Source organism: Chanodichthys erythropterus, chromosome 18 (assembly GCF_024489055.1).
Source record: "Chanodichthys erythropterus isolate Z2021 chromosome 18, ASM2448905v1, whole genome shotgun sequence".
In the NCBI taxonomy this organism is placed as follows: Eukaryota; Metazoa; Chordata; class Actinopteri; order Cypriniformes; family Xenocyprididae; genus Chanodichthys; species Chanodichthys erythropterus.
This window is the reverse complement of record NC_090238.1, coordinates 4,196,490-4,215,948: the sequence shown is the minus strand read 5'-3', so window position 1 is coordinate 4,215,948 and position 19,459 is coordinate 4,196,490. Positions and strand designations below refer to the sequence as shown.

The following is a 19,459-nucleotide window of genomic DNA, read 5'->3' as shown; positions in this document are numbered from 1 at the left end:
CATAATGTTATGCATGAGAAATAATGTGGTTTCCACTCAAACTGCAAACTTGGTACACAATAAAGATAACATTCATTGGATCATTTTTGAGTATGAATGTGTCATTTTGAGTAGAAAATTAACTCTGGATGTCAAAAAGTAGCATGTTACTAAAGTGAACAACAAAAGCAATAATTAAAACAATGTAAATACAGATGGAAAACAGTGAAAAAAAAGCAACCTTATTAATTATTTATGTCTCAGTGCATGATGGGAACACCAGTATCAGAAAGCTTAGAAGGTTTGATATTTACGCTTTAATTTCTACAAGCTTAAATTGAGTAGTAACTTAAAGTATTAGTCCACCTTTAAATAAACTTTTCCTGATAATTTACTCACCCCCATGTCATCCAAGATGTCCATGTCTTTCTTTCTTCAGTCAAAAAGAAATTAAAGTTTTTGATGAAAACATTCCAGGATTTTTTTTTTCCATATAGTGGACTTCAATGGGCACCAAACAGTTGGAAGGTCAAAATTAGTTTCACTGCAGCTTCAAATTGTTCTACATGATCCCAGACGAGAAATAATGGTCTTATCTGGAGAAACCATCACTCATTTTCTAAAAAAATTTTTTAAATTGTATACATTTTAACCATAAATGCTCATCTTGAACTAGCTCTCTTCTTCTCTTTTAGAATTACATACAAATTTTTATATGCAATATGCTAGTTCAATAGTATATAACAATTAGTTCAAATTTTAACCTGTGGAGGGCAGTAATACACTTAGCAGCGTCTACACTGCCGTAATTCTAATAGAGAAGAAGAAGAGAGCTAGTTCAAGATGAGCATTTATGGTTAAAATGTATAAAATTAAATTTTTTTTAGAAAATGAGTGATGGTTTCTCTAGTCCATTATTTCTCGTCTGGGATCATGTAGAACAATTTGAAGCTGCATTGAAACTGTAATTTTGACCTTCAACTGTTTGGTGCCCATTGAAGTCCACTATATGGAAAAAATCCTGGAATGTTTTCATCAAAAACCTTAATTTCTTTTCGACTGAAGAAAGAAAGACATGGACATCTTGGATGACATGGGGGTGAGTAAATTATCAGGAAAAGTTTATTTAAAAGTGGACTAATCCTTTAATATAGAACTTATTTTTCCTGTAGTATTTACTTCACCACAGAATCACTTTCATCAGTGAAGGTACACAACAGGTACAAGCCATTGTGCGGGCTGTACTTCTATCTCTCACAACCTTGTTTCATTTGCCTCTAATAATGGTGTCCACCCTGAAAAAGGTCCATCCTTTAGTTATACCCAAACTAAACACTGAGAATAGAGGCAAAGAGAGGAGTTTTGAAAAGTAGTTGATGGAAAGAAAGCCTGATGAATGCTTACTGGAGTCCTCTGCGGCAGTGCTTCCTCCGGAACTGGAAGGCGTTTTTGACAATCTTCTCGACCAGCTTGAAGGGCTGCTGGATCTGGGGCTGAGCCAGCGGAGTGAAGTGCACCACCCCCACATCCACCTACGCACACCGCGGGGCGATGAGATGCAAACACACACACACACACACACACACACAGACAACAGTGTTACACATGGAGACCATATTCAAGAGATACTCCCACTCCAGTGAAGGGGAGAAAAGGAATGGAAACTAGCGCAAAAAAAGGGAATATATACGCATGAAGAAAAGCAGAGGATTGGGAGAGGAGGAGGTCGTGACGCTGCGGGATGACAAGCCGGTTCCGGTTGCTACAGTAACACCTGTTTGAAGGAGCATCAAAACAAGCCTCTTCAAATGTGAATAGTGAGTCTCTTGTTACATTGTTGCATCCTAAAATGTTCTTATAGCCAAAGTCTAGTGCCGCTGTAGAGGGATGCTCGAGCTTTCTTTGATTCTTTATGCAAAACCGTCACAGACACCTGCTGTGCCCAGACTAAAACCTGTTTCTCTCATGTAATTGTGGTGTGGAGACATCATTTTGGTAGACCTGTAGCAGTGCATTATGCCTGCATTATTCACTCTTCCAGAATGTGGATTCTGAGAATTGTGTTGGAATGCCCCTATAATGGAGATGAACAGATGAACTGCAATTAGCTGTAGGTGATTTGTGCTGTATTTCAGCTGCGTGGCTTACTGTAGTTTAACATAAACCCATCTGCTTGAGTCACAATCATGCAGGATTCTTGACTTCGGCTAGATTCTTCCACTCCTGGGCTCAATTTAAATAAATTATGAGCATGATACAAGGATTTGAAGCTCCTTTCTGGTGTTTAAGGCTACAAAAAAAGCAATAAACTGGAGATGACAGAGAAGTGAAGATGTGACAAGAGCTTTCAGAAACCATTGGCTCATCTGCCTCGACTGTGCAGGACAAGAACCAACATTCAGGAAATCAATTTGGCCACCTGTCATTTACCCCACCAGGGACACTGGTTTTAAAATAAAACACTTGGGACCTTTTTTTTTTCCCAGGGGTCTGAAATTTTGACCAAGTACATTCAAGTCCCTAACAAGTCACAAAGAAACAGGATTTAGGAGCAACCAGATAAAGTTGCATATGGATATATGCCTATAATATGCCCTCGATCAACCTAATAAAATAAACTTATGAGAGAATCCTTAACCTTAAAGGGTTAGTTCACCCAAAAATTGAAATTCTGTCATTAATTACTCACCCTCATGTCATTCCACACCTGTAAAACTTCGTTCATCTTCAGAACACAAATTAAGATATTTTTAATGAAATCTGAGAGATTTCTGTCCCTCCATTGACAGCTACACAACTACCACTTTCAAGCCCCAGAAAGTTAGTAAAGACATCATTAAAGGAATCCATGTGACTCCAGTGGTTTAACCTCAATTAAGTGATTATATGTAGGGTTGGGAATCATGAGAACTTTTCTGGTTTTGATTCCATTAAAAATATTAAACCACCAATAATAATAATATTAAAAAAAGGGAGAAAAATGCACAATACTCAACTCAAACAGTCCTTTTTGTGTTTATTATTCTTATAAAATGAATTTAACAGACTGTTCATCTCAACAAATTCACTTTACAATAAGGTTCATTAGTTAATATCAGTTAACTACCTAAACATGAACTAATAATGAACTGCATTTCTACAGCATTTTTTCATCTTTGTTAATGTTAATTTCAGTATTTACTAATACATTATTAAAATCAAGAGTTGTATTTGTTAACATCAGTTAATGCACTGTGAACTAACATGAACAATATGAACATCTGTATTTTTATTAACTAAGGTTAACAAAGATTAACAAATACAGTAACAAATGTATTGCTCATGGTTAGTTCATGTTAGTTAATACATTAACTAATGAACCTTATTGTAAAGGGTTTCCACAAATTCAACACAAATAAGATGCTTAAACACACATAAGATCCAGACAGGTGAAACAGAATATTTTTGTAAGTTGGATTCATAAAGACTTCACTTGTTTCTGAAAGAACGATTCAGTGATAGTTATATTTTTAACAGTAATTTGTTGCCACCTAGTGGCGTAACAATGCAATCAATACAGTCATTATTTGAAGCACCCAGTTACTTTCAAAAGGTGATTTATTCTATTTTGATTGGTAACATACATCAGCATTTATATCTGTATAATAAACTTTTCTATACTTCTGTGATGATTGGAATATTTGTAACGCAGAAATAATGATATTGTGTTTAAAAATATTGTTTGTGAAGCTGTTTATATCTAAACACGCCAACTGCTCTCTCAAGCAGCACAAATGCACATTTGAATGTTTTTTTGTCAAATATACATGGGCGAATCATTGTCATTCAGGAATTAGATCATGTGGGCGATTAAATCGAGAATGCGATCTTTTTAAGATTAATTGTGCAGCTTTGTGCATCTCTCGCTCTCTCTGCATTGATATCTGACCTTTATGATTAGAGCGAGGGCTTTTCAGTGCATTCATTGCTGTAATATTTATGAGATGAGAAGTCTTTAGTAAAGGATACGCTCCACGACCTTCCCCCACCCATCACACCTGAACCATTTTCAGAACCGAAACTAAAAAAAAAAAATGAAAAAAAAACTACCGGTTCTGGATAAGAACTGGTTCTCAGTTCCCACCAATAGATGTGAGTGCTTTGTTTGCGAGCAAAAGAAAACAAAAAAACAAACAAACATAATTTACCACTTTATTTACAAAATATAAATCTCCAACACAGGTTCACAAGAGCAGCACAACATAGGCGTGTTGTGTTGACGCCAGAGCTGACATTGTTACGTGCATTGGAGATTAATAAAGTGGTATGTTTGTTTATTTATTGCACAAACAAAGCACTTGCATCGCTAGAATTGAGGTTAAACCACTGGAGTCACATAGATTCCTTTAATGATGTCTTTACTACCTTTCTGGGGCTTGAAAGTGGTAGTTGTGTTGCTGTCAATGGAGGGACAGAAAGCTCTCAGATTTCATTCAAATATCTTTATTTGTGTTCCAAATATGACCTTTGAAGTCTTACAGGTTTGGAACGACATGAGGGTGAGTAAACAATGACAGAAATTTCATTTTGGGCAAACTAAACCCTTTAAATCAATGCAACTGACCATTGAAAATATGTTGCTTGTATTTAGTCAGTGTCACAGCCTGCGATTCCATAATTCTCTCTCAGACAGTATTCCTGTTGTGGTCACCATCTTACAAGAGAAAAAAACACATTACTGTCATTAACAACCTTCACACATTGCGAGTAAAACGCACCACTATTTGCACTTGAACAGAAGTGCTACTTTAATATAAAGGGTGTGAAGTTTAATTTGTCATTTCTAATGGAGAATGCTCAGATTGAGGTGGCAGTCCCTCAGGGCAATCTGAGTAACCATTATTCCCTTTACATAACTGCCAGAGAACAATGGTGTGCGCGGCTGGGAATGCATACAGTGAGGGAAAGGAGAAAATAGTCCTGCAATGAGTATGGATACATTAATCATGACAGCACTTTCAAAAGACAACCACTCTTACTTCAGCTCAGATGAAGAAGCAGAAAGAGAGGATGTAACCAGTGGAGGCTGACAGGGCTTTTGCTAGAGAGGCTTGTTTTTACTGAAGGAATGGTTCGTCCCACGCTCCATGAATCGCCCAAGGCACTGATGGGAACTACTGATGTGCTTCTCAGATATGAAATGATTCTTGTGGAGTCTCACAGAGGTTCTAAGGAGTGTGGCTGAAGACAAGGCAAGATGGGCAGTGAGGGTAAGCCTGGTAAGAAGGCCAAACGAACAGCGGCCCTATAACACTAAGAATGACAGTTCAGTGAAAAGTATTCCTGTTTCATTGAACAGTAAATTCACAAGAAAAAGCACAGAGGTAATAAATCAAGGTAGTGTGGAAACCCGTGCGCTCCCGTCTTGCACAGCAGAGAGTAATTTCCATTTATTATCATGAATTTAAACGGCCATTTCTGTAGCAGTTGCAGTAAGACCATTTTGACATCTGCATTACAGGCAAACAGCTACAGCAGGGTAATGAAATGACTCCATCAGCAACTGTGAACAAACAAATGGATCTCATCTTAAACAATAAAAAAAGCACACATGCAAATAGGGAGGAAAAAAAACACCCCTTCCCAGAAGAAATGGCAATTTCAATGTCAACTCAAGCTTCTGCACATGAAAGCTAGAGGTGATAAAATCAAGGTACCATGCATATAATTGCTTTTGGTGTCTTCACACATCAGCGCCCAACACATCCACACTCCCTGGACACGTTAACGGCACCCCTTACACATTTATTTATTTATTTTTCAGCACAATCCGAGCATCAGCCATACCAGTGTGAGGACATACATGTACATTAACCCCCCACTCTATAAGGCCCAAATGCATATCAACTGAGCTGCACGATTAATCGGAAAAAGGTCGCGATCTCGATTCAAACACCCACGCAATCTTATTTTGTTAATGACAACGATTCGCCTGTGTCTATTAAACATTTGACAAAATCATACCTTCAAAATCATAAAAGTTTAAAGTTAACATATAAACACTGATGTCTACAATAGTGACCAAAAAAGAGCAAACCACCGTTTGAAACAAACTTGGCACTTCAAATAACAGATTTCAAGTGATTTAAAATAAAGCAATAAGTCCCAAGATATATATTATAACAGATAAGGGGCATTGTTAGGCACAATACAAATATTAAAGCCAAAAAAATAAGTATCAATGCAACTTTCATACAGTAAAGTCACTAAAAGCTTTCCTTCCGCTGGAAAAACTAGTTCCTCACTGTGAACAACAACAGAAGTTATATTATTAGGACATTAGATGGCGGCAAAGACTGTCTTTATGGGTGTGTCAGTCAGTAGAGAAGACTTGTAAACATTGAAAGAGCCAAAACTTGTGAATACAGAACAAGACGCAACTGACAAATGCTTTGACAAGCACTGTCAGTGTCAAGACACGGGGAAACTCATTAACTGTTAAAAGACAAGATATTGCAGCAGACATTCAAACAGATTTTGTTATCACGAACATAGGACTGACCTGAAGGAAACTGCTATACCGAAATGCAGGTACACTTGTTTACTCGATCTCTCTCGCACAATACTCTACTATAATACAATAAACTTCAATTAACAATATCAAAATGTTTACGTTGCTAAGAGTGGCTGCTAAGGGTGTTGTGTAGTGATACACAGAACCGTTGGGTGAAGCGGTCATAGCCGTGATTTATCGTGAATAAAACCAAAGTCCCTTTAAGACAAGTCATTTCACTCGGCGGCCATCTTTGAAACGCTTCTCGGGCATCCTCCTGGGCATCATGCCCTATCTCTTTGAATCGGGAAACATCAAATTCTCCAAAACTGTTCACCAACCTTACGATTACATTTCATATTTGAAATCACCAATGAAATCCGACAACAGCTGTCTTATAAATGTTTTATCCAAACGCTCGAATCATGACAAAAAACTGTATTTTTTAGGCTGGATCAAGCTAATGCGCAGACTTAAATGCGCGTCTCTTCTGCCATGTTTCAGAGGTGCGCGTCTGACGGTTTCTATAGAAACCGGTGCTTCTAACCATAGACATATAATAAACACTAGACGCCCTTTTGGCCGCTTTGGACTGTTGCTGCGATACGTCAATGAGTCCGCCATATTGTGCGGGGCAAGACTGCGCTCTTCACAAACACAAGTAAACGGACGAGCTGCGGTTTTTCTGGATAAAAACAAAAGTAACGTTTACATTTATCAACCAACTTCAGTGGTTTATAATGTAGGCTACGTGGTTTACAAAAAGTTCTAGTTACTTAAGATCTCTATAGTTAGACATATAAAATATTTATTTTAATAAGTCAGTCAAAGTTCAGGCTTGTCATGTATTTGACTGCTTTATTATTGCATAAGAATTGTAAAGACGCCTATACTGGGATATTATTTAATTTTCACATTAAATGAAATAAAGTTTTCTTATTGTGAAAAGGGGATTCTCTGTCTTTAACGCAATTTTAGTTTTTCTTGAGCTTGGAATTGACCACCATTGATAAAATTAAACAAATCATCAAATACAAATCACACAGGCTGCTTTCTGTATTTTTACAGCACTAAAATGATACTGATATATTACAGATAGTTACTGCAAAAACAAACAACAACAAAGATAATTGATGGATCCTTTATGGTAATACATATGATATGGTACAACTACAGTTCAAATGCAAAATAGTAAATATGATATTAAGTGAGAATAGTGAATAGTTTTAGTCTACTGCAAATGAAATAGTAATGAATAGAACATTTATATAATAGTATAAGTACAATAATATAATAATATATAATCTCAAATGGTATAATAATAATAGTATTGATATAATAATATTAATCGCAAATACAATGTAATATCAATTGCAGAATAATATAGACGATAATAAAAATAGCAAATCAAATAGTTACCTGTACAAATATAATATAGTATTGGTATAATAATAATAACAAAATGCTATATATTTTCCATCAGTCTCTTGGAAATGGTGAGGACAGTGAACTGACAGGCTCTCCTCAGCTTTTCTCGAGGCTTGCGTAACGTTAGCCCTGGGTGCAACGGGCTGAAAAGGAAATAAAAATATAAACAAATCACCATTTAATGGCAAACTGTGTATGAGTATAGTCGGGATTTTGTATATGAGTCGGGAAAATTTCCTTCTACTTCCCACTGTCTCCTCAACTTGTTGTCGTAACGAGTACTTGTCATAAAAGTCGATTTTATAAAATAGAGATGAATATTTTAACTTTAGGAAATTTTGTTGATAAAATAACAAACATATTAAGCTAAAACTATATTAGATATCATGTAAACTCATGTCTCAACTTTCACAGCTAACTAGAGTGACATCGCTGTGTATTGTCTACTGTCTGACTGACTCCGGTGGCCAACTACTTTCAATTATATAATGATCAAATACAATCAGAAACAAAATGTTCTGTCTTACCTGTAAAAGGTCATTCCCCGTGAGCGGTTTTCAATTGTGCCGCGATTTGTACAGCCACAGCCCCAAACAGCACACGAAGCAGGCATTTTTCTCAATTCCAGTTATGAGCGTTATGCGAACGTTGCCCCGCACAACATGGCGGCGCCGTTGACGTGCGGTCCAGCGGCCAATGGGGCGTCTAGGCTGCGTCCGAAATCGCATACTACATGAGTAGGTACTACATTTGAATTTGAACGTACTTCCCGACCGTTAAAACAGTACGTTCTATATAGTATGAATATGGGTAGTATGAATGGAATTCGGACGTACTACATCAGCCATGTTATTGTTGTCACTTGTCATGCGTCGTCACAACAGCGCGAAAATTTAAATATGTCAAAGTATAATCACCTATTTAGCTAGGAAATTTAACCTCAGAATAAAAATACATCTGTGAATATCACGACAGAGGCTGATTTGAAGCAACGAAATTAAGTAATTTATTGTTAAAAATGAATGCATATAAAAATACACGAGAAAAAGACATAAATCAATAAACAAACTTGAATACATTATATATAAATAAATAATATGTAGATAGACAGAGAGGGCGAGAGAAATACACATCATAGTCTAAATATTATATACAATATATATACAAATGAATACAACGATATATGTTACATATTCTAAAAAAAAAAAAAAATACAAACTGTGAGCCCTATAAACTACTGCCGCCTGAATGTTGCTGTCCGTTAAGTTTTCTAATCTCATTAAACTGCTTAACAACGAACGTCTCCGTTAAATAAAAGTGTTAACAAGCGGATGTAACGTTATCTCTACGTTACCTGTTCGTTAGCTTGATGTGCTGTCAGTAATAATGAATAAACATCTTTTTACAACTCTTAATCTTCTCATTACATTGTTTAAACTTTCAATAAGTCAGCCGTTTACTTACATAATGTTAAACAAGTGCAATTTAATCACAATAAACACAGTTTTTCCCTGAGGTACTTAAGGACTTGAATGAGCTGCATATCGCCGCTTTCCACCATTTTTGAATTATGAAGAATCCTCTCCTGTGGCATCACGGGATAGCGCAGCGTCCATCGAATGCCTACTACAGAATTCGGGCGGAAGCAGTAGGTCATCTGGGTACTTCTCGCCTACTGTTTTTCGAATACTATGAATTCGGACATACTACTCGCCTCGCATACTGTTTTTCGCATACTATATAGTAGGGAAGTATGCGATTTCGGACGCAGCCCTAGTGTTTATTATATGTCTATGCTTCTAACGGCTGCTGCAGTGACGCGATGACTTCACCAGTCTGCGATTGGCTCTTATTTAGAAGGCGGGGTTTATTCTGCCATATTGCGCGTTACACTTTCTCCCATTCAAAACAATACGAGTGACATGTCTAGTGTTATTATAGTCTTTGATAAAACACAGCTATTGACCAATCAGAATCAAGGACTGGAACTAGCCATTTTATAAGATGTATTTTGTCATTGAATCATTCAATTCAAAAGATTGGTTCAAAAACACTGATTCATCCAGTAATGAAACAAGTATTTGAAGACTTCAGATGCAAAAGCCTCTAAATGCCACCTGAAATTTTCTTCTAAAATTATAATTTTTATCAAGCTTGCATGTTTATGTTCAGTTATTTCACTTTAATGACAATGAAAAGGACCTATTAATGTGAAATTATTGAACCTAAACATACAAGCTTGATAAAAATGCTCTCTTTAGAAGAAATGTTTTGATGGCACTTGGAGGCTTTTGCATCTGAAGTCTTCATTTATTAATAAGTCATTGAATTCATTCAAATTAAAAACCTTTTAAAAAAAGAAAAAATAATTAATTCAAATTAATTAAATACACTTCCAGCAATGGACCGTTTGCAAAGACCCGCCTCCTTTAGTTACTGTTGCTATGTCCAACAAGCCGTGCCGCTCTCACGCTACACATGTTCTTACACAGTGAAATTTGAAAAAAAAAATTTGAATTTTGTAATTTTTAAAGAAATTTAAACAATAAATACCATTTTGTGGCTCTTTAATGTGTCGTGACAGATCGCTGTAGTGCCTCAGATCAAGCGGCTCATGAACCGATCATGTCTTCTTAATAGTTAATTTATATCATCAAATAAACATGAATGAACCACATTTCAACCGCAGAAAGACATCAGTACATTTTCAAGTTCAAGTCCACCAACGTTAATCTACTAAGTCCCCTGATTGCTTTGTCGGCCAAAAATGGCGGATTTGGCGTTATGATTGGTTAGATCGCCTGTCAATCAAACTCCCAGCGAAGGGTCAATTAGAGTCCAGCAATTAATGCTTTGTCAGAACCTCTAGTAAATTACATTTTATTTTGTTCACTTTTATATTCAGAATCATGGGAAAAGCATGATCTCTAGGATTTGAAACCAAAAAAATCATGATTCTCATTTTATCCAGAATCGTGCAGCTCTATATCCTACATCTTCAGCTTCACCTGTATACAAGTACTGATAAGAGTTAATAGAACTTGTTTACAAAAAACAGAGCTTTCATGATCTTTTTATGAGATAGATAGATAGATAGATAGATAGATAGATAGATAGATAGATAGATAGATAGATAGATAGATACGCTGTTTTGTCCTTCTTTGCCCTCTTTGTCATTTCTAAAGCAATGCCATATAGCCACTCCCACCCTGCAGCGAGGAGAGGACGGATGGAGGACGGCAGGGGTGGGGGTGCAGGGGTTTATAGGGGCAGCAGCTGTGAGTTCATCCTCCTGCAGTGTCAATGTTCCTGCTCACTGGATACTCATATTATGATTAGGGTGATAGTGGTGCGTTGCCAATATAGTAAATCTCCTTGTAATAGCAGGTGAAAGGGACACACATGCTCATTTAACATTACACAATTTTGTAGCTGCCAAAGTGGGCAGTGGTCTGTGACAGAAAGGGGACATTTTGTTATACATTTGCCAAAACATCTTTTTCCCCACATCTTGTTAGAATTTTAACATTCAGTGAAAAATAAATGAATTACAAAAAGTTAAAACACAGCATATACTCTGATTAAAAAAAAAAAAAAAAATGCTGTTAGAAAATAAGGGGAAAATGATGGTGAAGTTTATGCATAAAAACACAAGAAAAATATATCTGAAAATAGAACAAGATGACAGATATAATGAAAAAAAGCTAATATAGCCATTTTGCTTCTCTAGTAAATGTCCCTTATGATTATAATCAATGGTTTTACTATGTATAAATAATAATAATAAAAAAAAAGGTTGTTGTAGATATTCCATGGTAACCACAAATTAACTATGGTTTTGTAACATTTGTGTGGTTGGTAATCAATACGCCCAAAAACAAACAAACAAACATGGTTTTACTTAACAAAGTGTGCTTGTGCAAGTAGTTATATTTATATTTTAATAAAAAATGGTGGAAGCGTATGTTCTTAAAAAACATTTAAGTTTTTTATGCATAAAACACCAAAAAAAATAAATAATAAGAACTCTGAAAATAGAACAAGATGACAGACTTACAATATATAATGAAAAAGCGTTTTGCTTCTCTAATAAGTGTCCCTTACGAATATTATCAATGGTTTTACTATGTATAAATGAATAAAAAACATAGTTATATTATAGTTATACCATGGTATAATCACAAATCAACTATGGTTTTGTCACATAAACCATAGTTTAACTATGGTATTTGTGTGGTTATACAAATAGTAATCAACACGCCAAAAAAAAACAAAAAAAACATGGTTTTACTATAATAAAAACATGGTTAATTTTCATAAGGGGTAATAATTTCAGGACGTTTTCAATACGTTTAAGCGTGTTTACATATATTTACACACGGAATTCAATCATCTCTGATGCTCAGCTAATAAAATACGAACAAGCTCTTCTTTAAAATTAAGGATTTAAACAAAATTAAGGATTTTTTTCTATGAGAAAAAAAAAATGGGATAAGATAAATTGCTCAATATTGCTGTTAAAAAAGCGAACTAACAGACGCTGAAGATCATATGGAGCAGATGACAGACTTTCATGCGCGTGAAGTTCAGAGCTCGACCGTTGCTGCGTGACGTAGAGCATCATTCGTGCAGCTTTGAAAACAGCATCGCTCCATCATCTCTGAGATCCTCTGATATATAACATGAACGGATTGCTAACGACACATCTAAGGGCGTTTATACTCTCTTAATGTATTTAGCAGTCTGTACGTCTGCGTACGTGTAATATATGCTCGGAAACCTGACGCGTCACAGCTCGCTCTGCACCAGCCGAGGTGAGTACAGGATTTCTGCATTCCGCTCCGTATTACACCGTTCAGCCTCCGCTGCAAGCCATAATCTGAAAGATTTCTGTTACTGCCTCAGGAAAACGAAAGACAAAATGTGCTGACAAGTTGAAACGATACTTTAATTCATTTACCTGAAAACTGAATCGGACTTCAGTTATCAAATATCGCAACACTGCGTGTATGTAACGTTACTGCCCCCCTGCTAATAACTCTAGATGCGGGTATGAGGCATGAACAGGAAAGGCACTAAAAATCACAGTCAGGAACCTGCTTCCTCATCATCCTGTGCGCACGCTTCTCTTTGTTCCCAGTGCACTGGGGGAGGAGGACACTCGTTTAATTCTCTCACTTATTTCCTCAGGCAGGCGGCGGTGCTGAGGAGTCTCTGCCGTCGCAGTTGCAGCCGAAGGAGAGGGGACGAAGCAAGCCTGTGTGAATGTTGGCTGGGTTAAGGAACGCGGCAGGATGGCGTCCACAGGCACGCAGATCTTCGCCTTCGTGCTGGCATTGCTAGGCATCCTAGGTGCCACGGTGGCCACGTTACTGCCCAACTGGAAGGTGAGCGCGGATGTCGGTTCGAACATCATCACTGCCATCTCGCAGATGCAGGGGCTGTGGATGGACTGCACCTGGTACAGCACGGGCATGTTCAGCTGTACGCTAAAATACTCTGTGCTGGCGCTGCCCGCTTACCTGCAGACGGCACGCACCACTATGGTGCTTTCGTGCGTGTTGGCAGCGCTGGGATTGTGTTTGGCCTCTTTGGGTTTGAAGTGCACTCGGTGGGGCGGTGGACGGCGCGCTAAACGCCACGCTGCCATGGCAGCCGGCACCTGCTTTCTGGCCTCTGGCTTCCTCTGCCTCGTTCCCGCCTCCTGGTACACAAACGAGGTGATTGTTAGTTTCCTTGACGTCAATGTGCCCGAAAGCAACAAGTTCGAGCCGGGCGGCGCCGTCTACGTTGCCTTCGTCTCGTCTGGTTTCCTTTTCGTGGGCGGATCCATTTTCTGTCTATCCTGCCCGGGTAAGAGACACGGCCCACAGGATTTGATACTACTCCCTCCGGACAAACTCCTCTTGCAGCAGCAACAGCAACTGCTGCAACAGCAGCAGCAACAGGAGCAGCTCCAGCACCAGTACTGCTCGCTCTCTCCGCTGGACAACAAGACCGGCTACAGCCTGCAGGACTATGTATAAGGGGAGCAAGACAAGTGCAATGCACTGCCACTCGACCTCTTGTGATTACAAAATAAAAGGGACCGAAACTTTCCCTTCTCCTTTCCACCTCTTTCCTTTTTAAAGATCAGCAAGCACAAATGGTGGAAGTATTCCCTGAAGCGTCGACGGATTGTGAATGCTGAGGGGCGAGTGGCAGAAACGCTGCAGTAGCGACACGCTAAGCGAGATGATAAATAAACGCACATATCCAGCATCCTAGTAAATCTTATTAAAGTGTTCCCCTGGGAACGGATTAGCAACAAGGAAATGTTTCTGCTACTTCAAATCCCGCCCCCCCTTCCCAAAGATCTGAACTCAGAAGCAATCGTTTAGCTGCTAACAATCGTTTGGTAACCTCTGTTTAAAGTAAGATGGCAATATGTGTGGGAGAGCCCTTGTTTGGGAGATTCTTTAAGTTAATGGTTGTGTTAATGAAATCTCTTGTCTTATTTTGGTAGCTGATAGGATGATTGATATTCTGCCTAAGCATGCTTTCTGGAGCCTGTGCATAATGCAGTGGAATGCCTGATGTAGACTGATTTGTAGCCATATAGCCTGTGCCTAAAGAGCTGTAGTTCATAAACCGCTGAAACTGTTTGGAGAGAAGTGGGAGGAGAGAGTGAATTGGGGTTGCTGGGTCAGGCATGTATGGGAAATCCATATGGAGGCTGAGAGGAGACTGCCCCGTCTTACGTCAAATGGACGATGTAATGTTGTGCTGTTCAACACTTTAACAAAAGCAAGCTGCCTGCCGCTCCGTCACACACATTCATACACATACCGTGCTGCATGTGTGCTTTTTACTCATTCTGCTCCTCACTGCCATGGAGACAGGATTTTACACCCAAATATGTGTATTGTCTAGGGGTCGTATCTCTCTGCACACTCTGAGGATGGTGGTCCTCTCTGTGATGAGTGTCATGAATCACTCCAGCCAAGAGCAGGGGATCGGTGTCTGGAGACAAAGCCTCTGCAACACCCTCTCGCTCAGACGGGAGGAGACGATATACGTGCAGCAGTTTTGTTTTAGAAAGATTGAGTTTCAGTAATTCGCTGCAATATGTCCACTCTCAATGGAAATCTCTTTTGCCAAATGATGTTTGCTCTTCTCCAAATTTGAATACACAGCCAATATGTCTCCAAATGCCTGCTGACAGATTGTCACCTACAAGGGGCTGTTTAAAAATCACCTTAAAGGAATATTTCAGGTTATTCTTAACATCTGTGGACATCATCTGCGGCATGTTGTCAATTATCACAGAAAGGGAAATGGTTATATGTTTACAATGGTTTATTTGTGGTGCTGCTCGCCTTCCTTCCATTGATATTTCTGTACATGTGTTACTAGCGTAAAAGCAATTCTTATTTGTTTTCACAGACTTGAAAGTAGTAATCGGCCGCTTGCCACAATGCGGTTTTAAATGTACATTTAAGAAGTCAACATTTTTGTCAGCATGCCACAGATGCTGCCCATAGAGGGCATAGCTTAAAGGGTTAGTTCACCCAAAAATAAAAATTATCCCATGATTTACTCACCCATCCTAGCCATCCTAGGTGCATATGACTATCTTCTTTCAGACAAACACAATTGGAGATATATTTGAAAAATATCCTTAGTCCTCCAAGCTTTATAATGGTAGTGAACGGGTGGATGCATTTTGAAGCCCCGAAAAATGCATCCATCCATCATAAAAGATATTCACACGGCTCCAATGCATTTTTGTAAAAAAAATAAATAAATGTCCATATTTAAAACTTTATAAATTCAAGTAACATGCTTCCGGCAGATGACCATACGCATACTGCACGAGTTGACTTGTATGCATGTATGACGCAGGGGTATCGCAAGTTTAGACACCTCTCGTGCTTCAAACAAATAGGCTGTGCAACAAACTCAAGCTCCTCTTCTCTTATTTTGAAATCCTCTGACATTTCTCTTTAAAAATGATCATTTTAGACTTCTAATTCATGACCGGTGTTTTGTTTTGCTCTATCCTTGATGTGTCTTGTGTTGGGTTAGAGGTCAGTCTTCGGCTGCAATTGTTGTTTTAAAGTTTTAAATATGTATATTTTTCTTACATAAACCCATCGCTTCACTTCAGAAAGCGTTTATTAACCCCCTCAAGCTCTATTTTATGATGGATGGATGCACTTTTTTTGACTTCAAAATGTGCTCTCCCATTCACAACCATTATAAAGCTTGGAAGAGCCAGGATATTTTTTAATATATCTCTGATTGTGTTCACCTGAAAGAAGATAGTCACCTAGGATGGCTTGAAGGTGAGTAAATCATGGGATAATTTTCATTTTTGGGTGAACTAACACTTTAATATTCTTTTAAGAGCGAGAGACTTCACATTGTCATCCTCGACCTCCCTCAGTGCTTGCAATCCCTGAGCGCTTATGGATGCCGCCTCTGACAGCCAGAACAGTTGCATGTCATGTGCCAATTTGCCAATGCATGTACCCCTTATAAGCATGCCCCCCCCTCCCCTGCACACATAACTTGTGCCAAGAGTGGAGTAAGTGTGTATATGCTTGGATGCAGCCATGCGTTTCTACGCTGCTGAAGGGAGGAATGCAATTTCAGTGTTGTTCTACTCTGGCAAAAAGAGCTTTGGCAGTGATGGATGGCACAGCGCATTCTTCCTCTCAAGCAGATTCCCACAGGCGAGCAGATGGCTGGGCCCAGCTCGCCCCCTGCAGGCGGTGGCGGGCATGCTGAGTGGGCACAGCCAGGCTTTGTGCTGCCCCTCTAGGGCAGATTACGCCCTCCTCAGCAGACCGCGCCAGCTCCTGGACAATAACAACTGCCCATGCACCATTACCGAATGCAATAAGCACTCCTCCTACCCTCCAAAAGTGACGATGCACTGAAATGTTACAATTGTGAATGTGCCAAACTCATGACTACTTTGCAAATGTATGTACAGGTGTACTGTTCTGTTTGCCAAATGCAAGATGATTTAAAGTTTTTCAAAGACTGTCATCTGTAATGAGAGATAATTTATAAATATAAAGTTGATCAACTTGCATACTTTCCCCCTAAAATTCCAAAGCACAACGATCCCAGGATCACAAACTGTTCAGGTTCACCAGGGACTGAGACTATTTCAATTGTGCTTTGGGATTTCATATTCATCACAGCTCTGCAGAGATTGTGTTTATCTTTTTATTAATTTCCTGAGAGCACTGTACAACACCCAAGCATGTTCACAGCAAATCTTCTTTATAAGAAGACAAACATTTACACCTTTACTTGTGTAACCTCATTTGAAAGCAATTTATTTTTTGTTAGCCTAACATGCTAAAAGATACACAGAAATAAAGATGATCATCTGTAGATAGTATTACCAATAGAGGTTTTGTAATTATAAAGACAAACTATTCATATATTGTTATGGTGCAGCTTGTTTATTAGCACGCTAGAAAAGAAAAAAAAAAAGTTTCATATGACCCAGACGAAACTGAGAGGCCCTCGTTTTTGTTCAGTGGCCAATTTAATGATTCCAGACTGGATAAATGAAGCTTATATTTTGGTGGATGCTTCCGCACTTCTTAATTTTGCAGAGGATATGGTTCAAATATTTCTGTACTGTTCTCTCAGTGTGCTTGTGCAAGTAGTTATATTTTTATTAATAAAAAATGGTGGAAGCGTATGTTCTTAAAAAAACATTTAAGTCTTATTTAATTTATGTGTGCTTGTTTTGTTGGTGTGGGGACAACAGTCTCAAGCAGCAAATGACAGAACAGGCTGTACTGAACACACATTACTTCATATATTCCATTTTCTGTATCTTTAGACATCATTAAACATATATGAATACATTCAGCATTCATCTGCTTTCTAGATAACCACTGAGAGCGAAGAAATGTATTCTTTGAGCTGTTCTGAACAATTGTATAAACTATGTAAACTTTACCCAGTTCTTAAAAAGGATGGTGCAGTTAAATTAAGTACATTTGTATACATCATGGCATGGTAGTATCTGTTGTACTATCTTTAAATTAGGTTGATCTTGTTTAAAATGTTTTTTTTTTTGCTGTATTACAGTTTTGAGAATTTTCCCCCATCTCACATTATGCTGTTCTGATTTGATGTATGCATTGATCACACCACTAATTCACACAGTCCATTAAATGGAAAACAGATTTGTGGCCAAATATTACACTTGTCCCCGGTTTCACAGACAAGGCTTAAAGGGTTAGTTCACCCAAAAATTAAATTTCTGTCATTAATTACTCACCGTCATGTCGTTCCACGCCCGTCAGAACACAAATTATGATATTTTTGCTAAAATCTGATGGCTCAGTGAGGCCTCTATGCCAGCAAGATAATTAACACTTTCAGTGCCCAGAAAGACATATTTAAAACTAGTCATGTGATTACAGTGGTTCAACCATAATGTTATGAAGTGAATATTTTTTGTGTGCCAACAAAACAAAATAATGACAAGATCTAGTGATGGGCGATTTCAAAACGCTGCTTCATGAAGCTTTGAAGCTTTACAAATCTTTTGTTTCAAATCAGTGGTTCGGAGCGTGAATCAAACTGCCAAAGTCACGACCACTGAACCATTGAAATTTTGAAACACTTATGACATAACAAAGCCTTATTTACTGAAATCACATGACTTTGGCAGTTTGATACACAAAAAGCTTTCGTTAAGGTAAAACCACTGTAGTCACATGAACTGTTTTAAATACGTCTTTAGTAGCTTTCTGGGCTTTGAAAGTGTTAATTATATTGCTGTCATGCAGGCCTCATTGAGCCATCAGATTTTGTGAAAAATATCTTAATTTGTGTTCTGAAGATGAACAAAGGTCTTACAGGTGTAGAATGACATGAGGGTGAGTAATAAATGACAGAAATTTTGTTTTGGGGTGAACTGACCCTTTAAGCTAGTCCAAGACTAAAATGCAGCTTGCACTGACATATCTTAAAATATATAAGCGTCACTATTTTGTCTCAAGATGCACACCAGTAATGTTTTTTTTCTAAGGCATGTTTATAAAAGCTACTTAAATGGCTTGATCCTGGCTTAATCTAAACCCTGTTTGTGAAACCGGGCCTTAGTTATTTAGGTGAATTTTTATACCAAAATTACATTCATATTAACAAAAATATTTGTTCAAAGAAAACAAACCTTCATATAACCTTTATTAGGGGGATTCAGTCCTGATTACATAACAGCTTAGATGAAAAAAAAAAAAAAGATTCCCATAAGAGATCTAATGAGGTGAAATCTTCTGTGATTCATTTCAAAGGTCTCTGCCCTCTGCTGCAGTAATGACAGACCCATGGTTTGGGGCTCAGATGTTTGAAATAACCTCAAATCACAAGGCTATTAAGCAGAGAGGTTAACTGCAGTTCTTTTGCATCCAAGCAAACGCGCACACTCCCAACCCTCCTGTAACGACCATATTATTTGTAACAGTGCACAAGGGTGAAATACTCCATTACCTGTCTTCT

The 19,459-nt window shown here is 38.1% G+C and overlaps 2 protein-coding genes across 3 annotated transcripts in view; one reads left to right on the top strand and one right to left on the bottom strand.

The window, feature by feature from the left end:
- tfb1m (transcription factor B1, mitochondrial) overlaps positions 1-19,459 on the bottom strand; it is a 41,447-nt gene that overhangs the window by 1,578 nt on the left and 20,410 nt on the right. For both annotated transcript variants that reach the window (XM_067368430.1, XM_067368431.1), the window contains exon 7: positions 1,384-1,511. In XM_067368430.1, the coding sequence (XP_067224531.1) occupies positions 1,384-1,511 (128 nt within the window). The remainder of the gene's footprint in view (positions 1-1,383; positions 1,512-19,459) is intronic.
- Positions 12,551-15,477, top strand: cldn20 (claudin 20). Its single transcript, XM_067368434.1, has one exon. It carries the CDS (start codon positions 13,234-13,236, stop codon positions 13,963-13,965), a length of 732 nt encoding a protein of 243 aa, XP_067224535.1. The 5' UTR covers positions 12,551-13,233; the 3' UTR covers positions 13,966-15,477.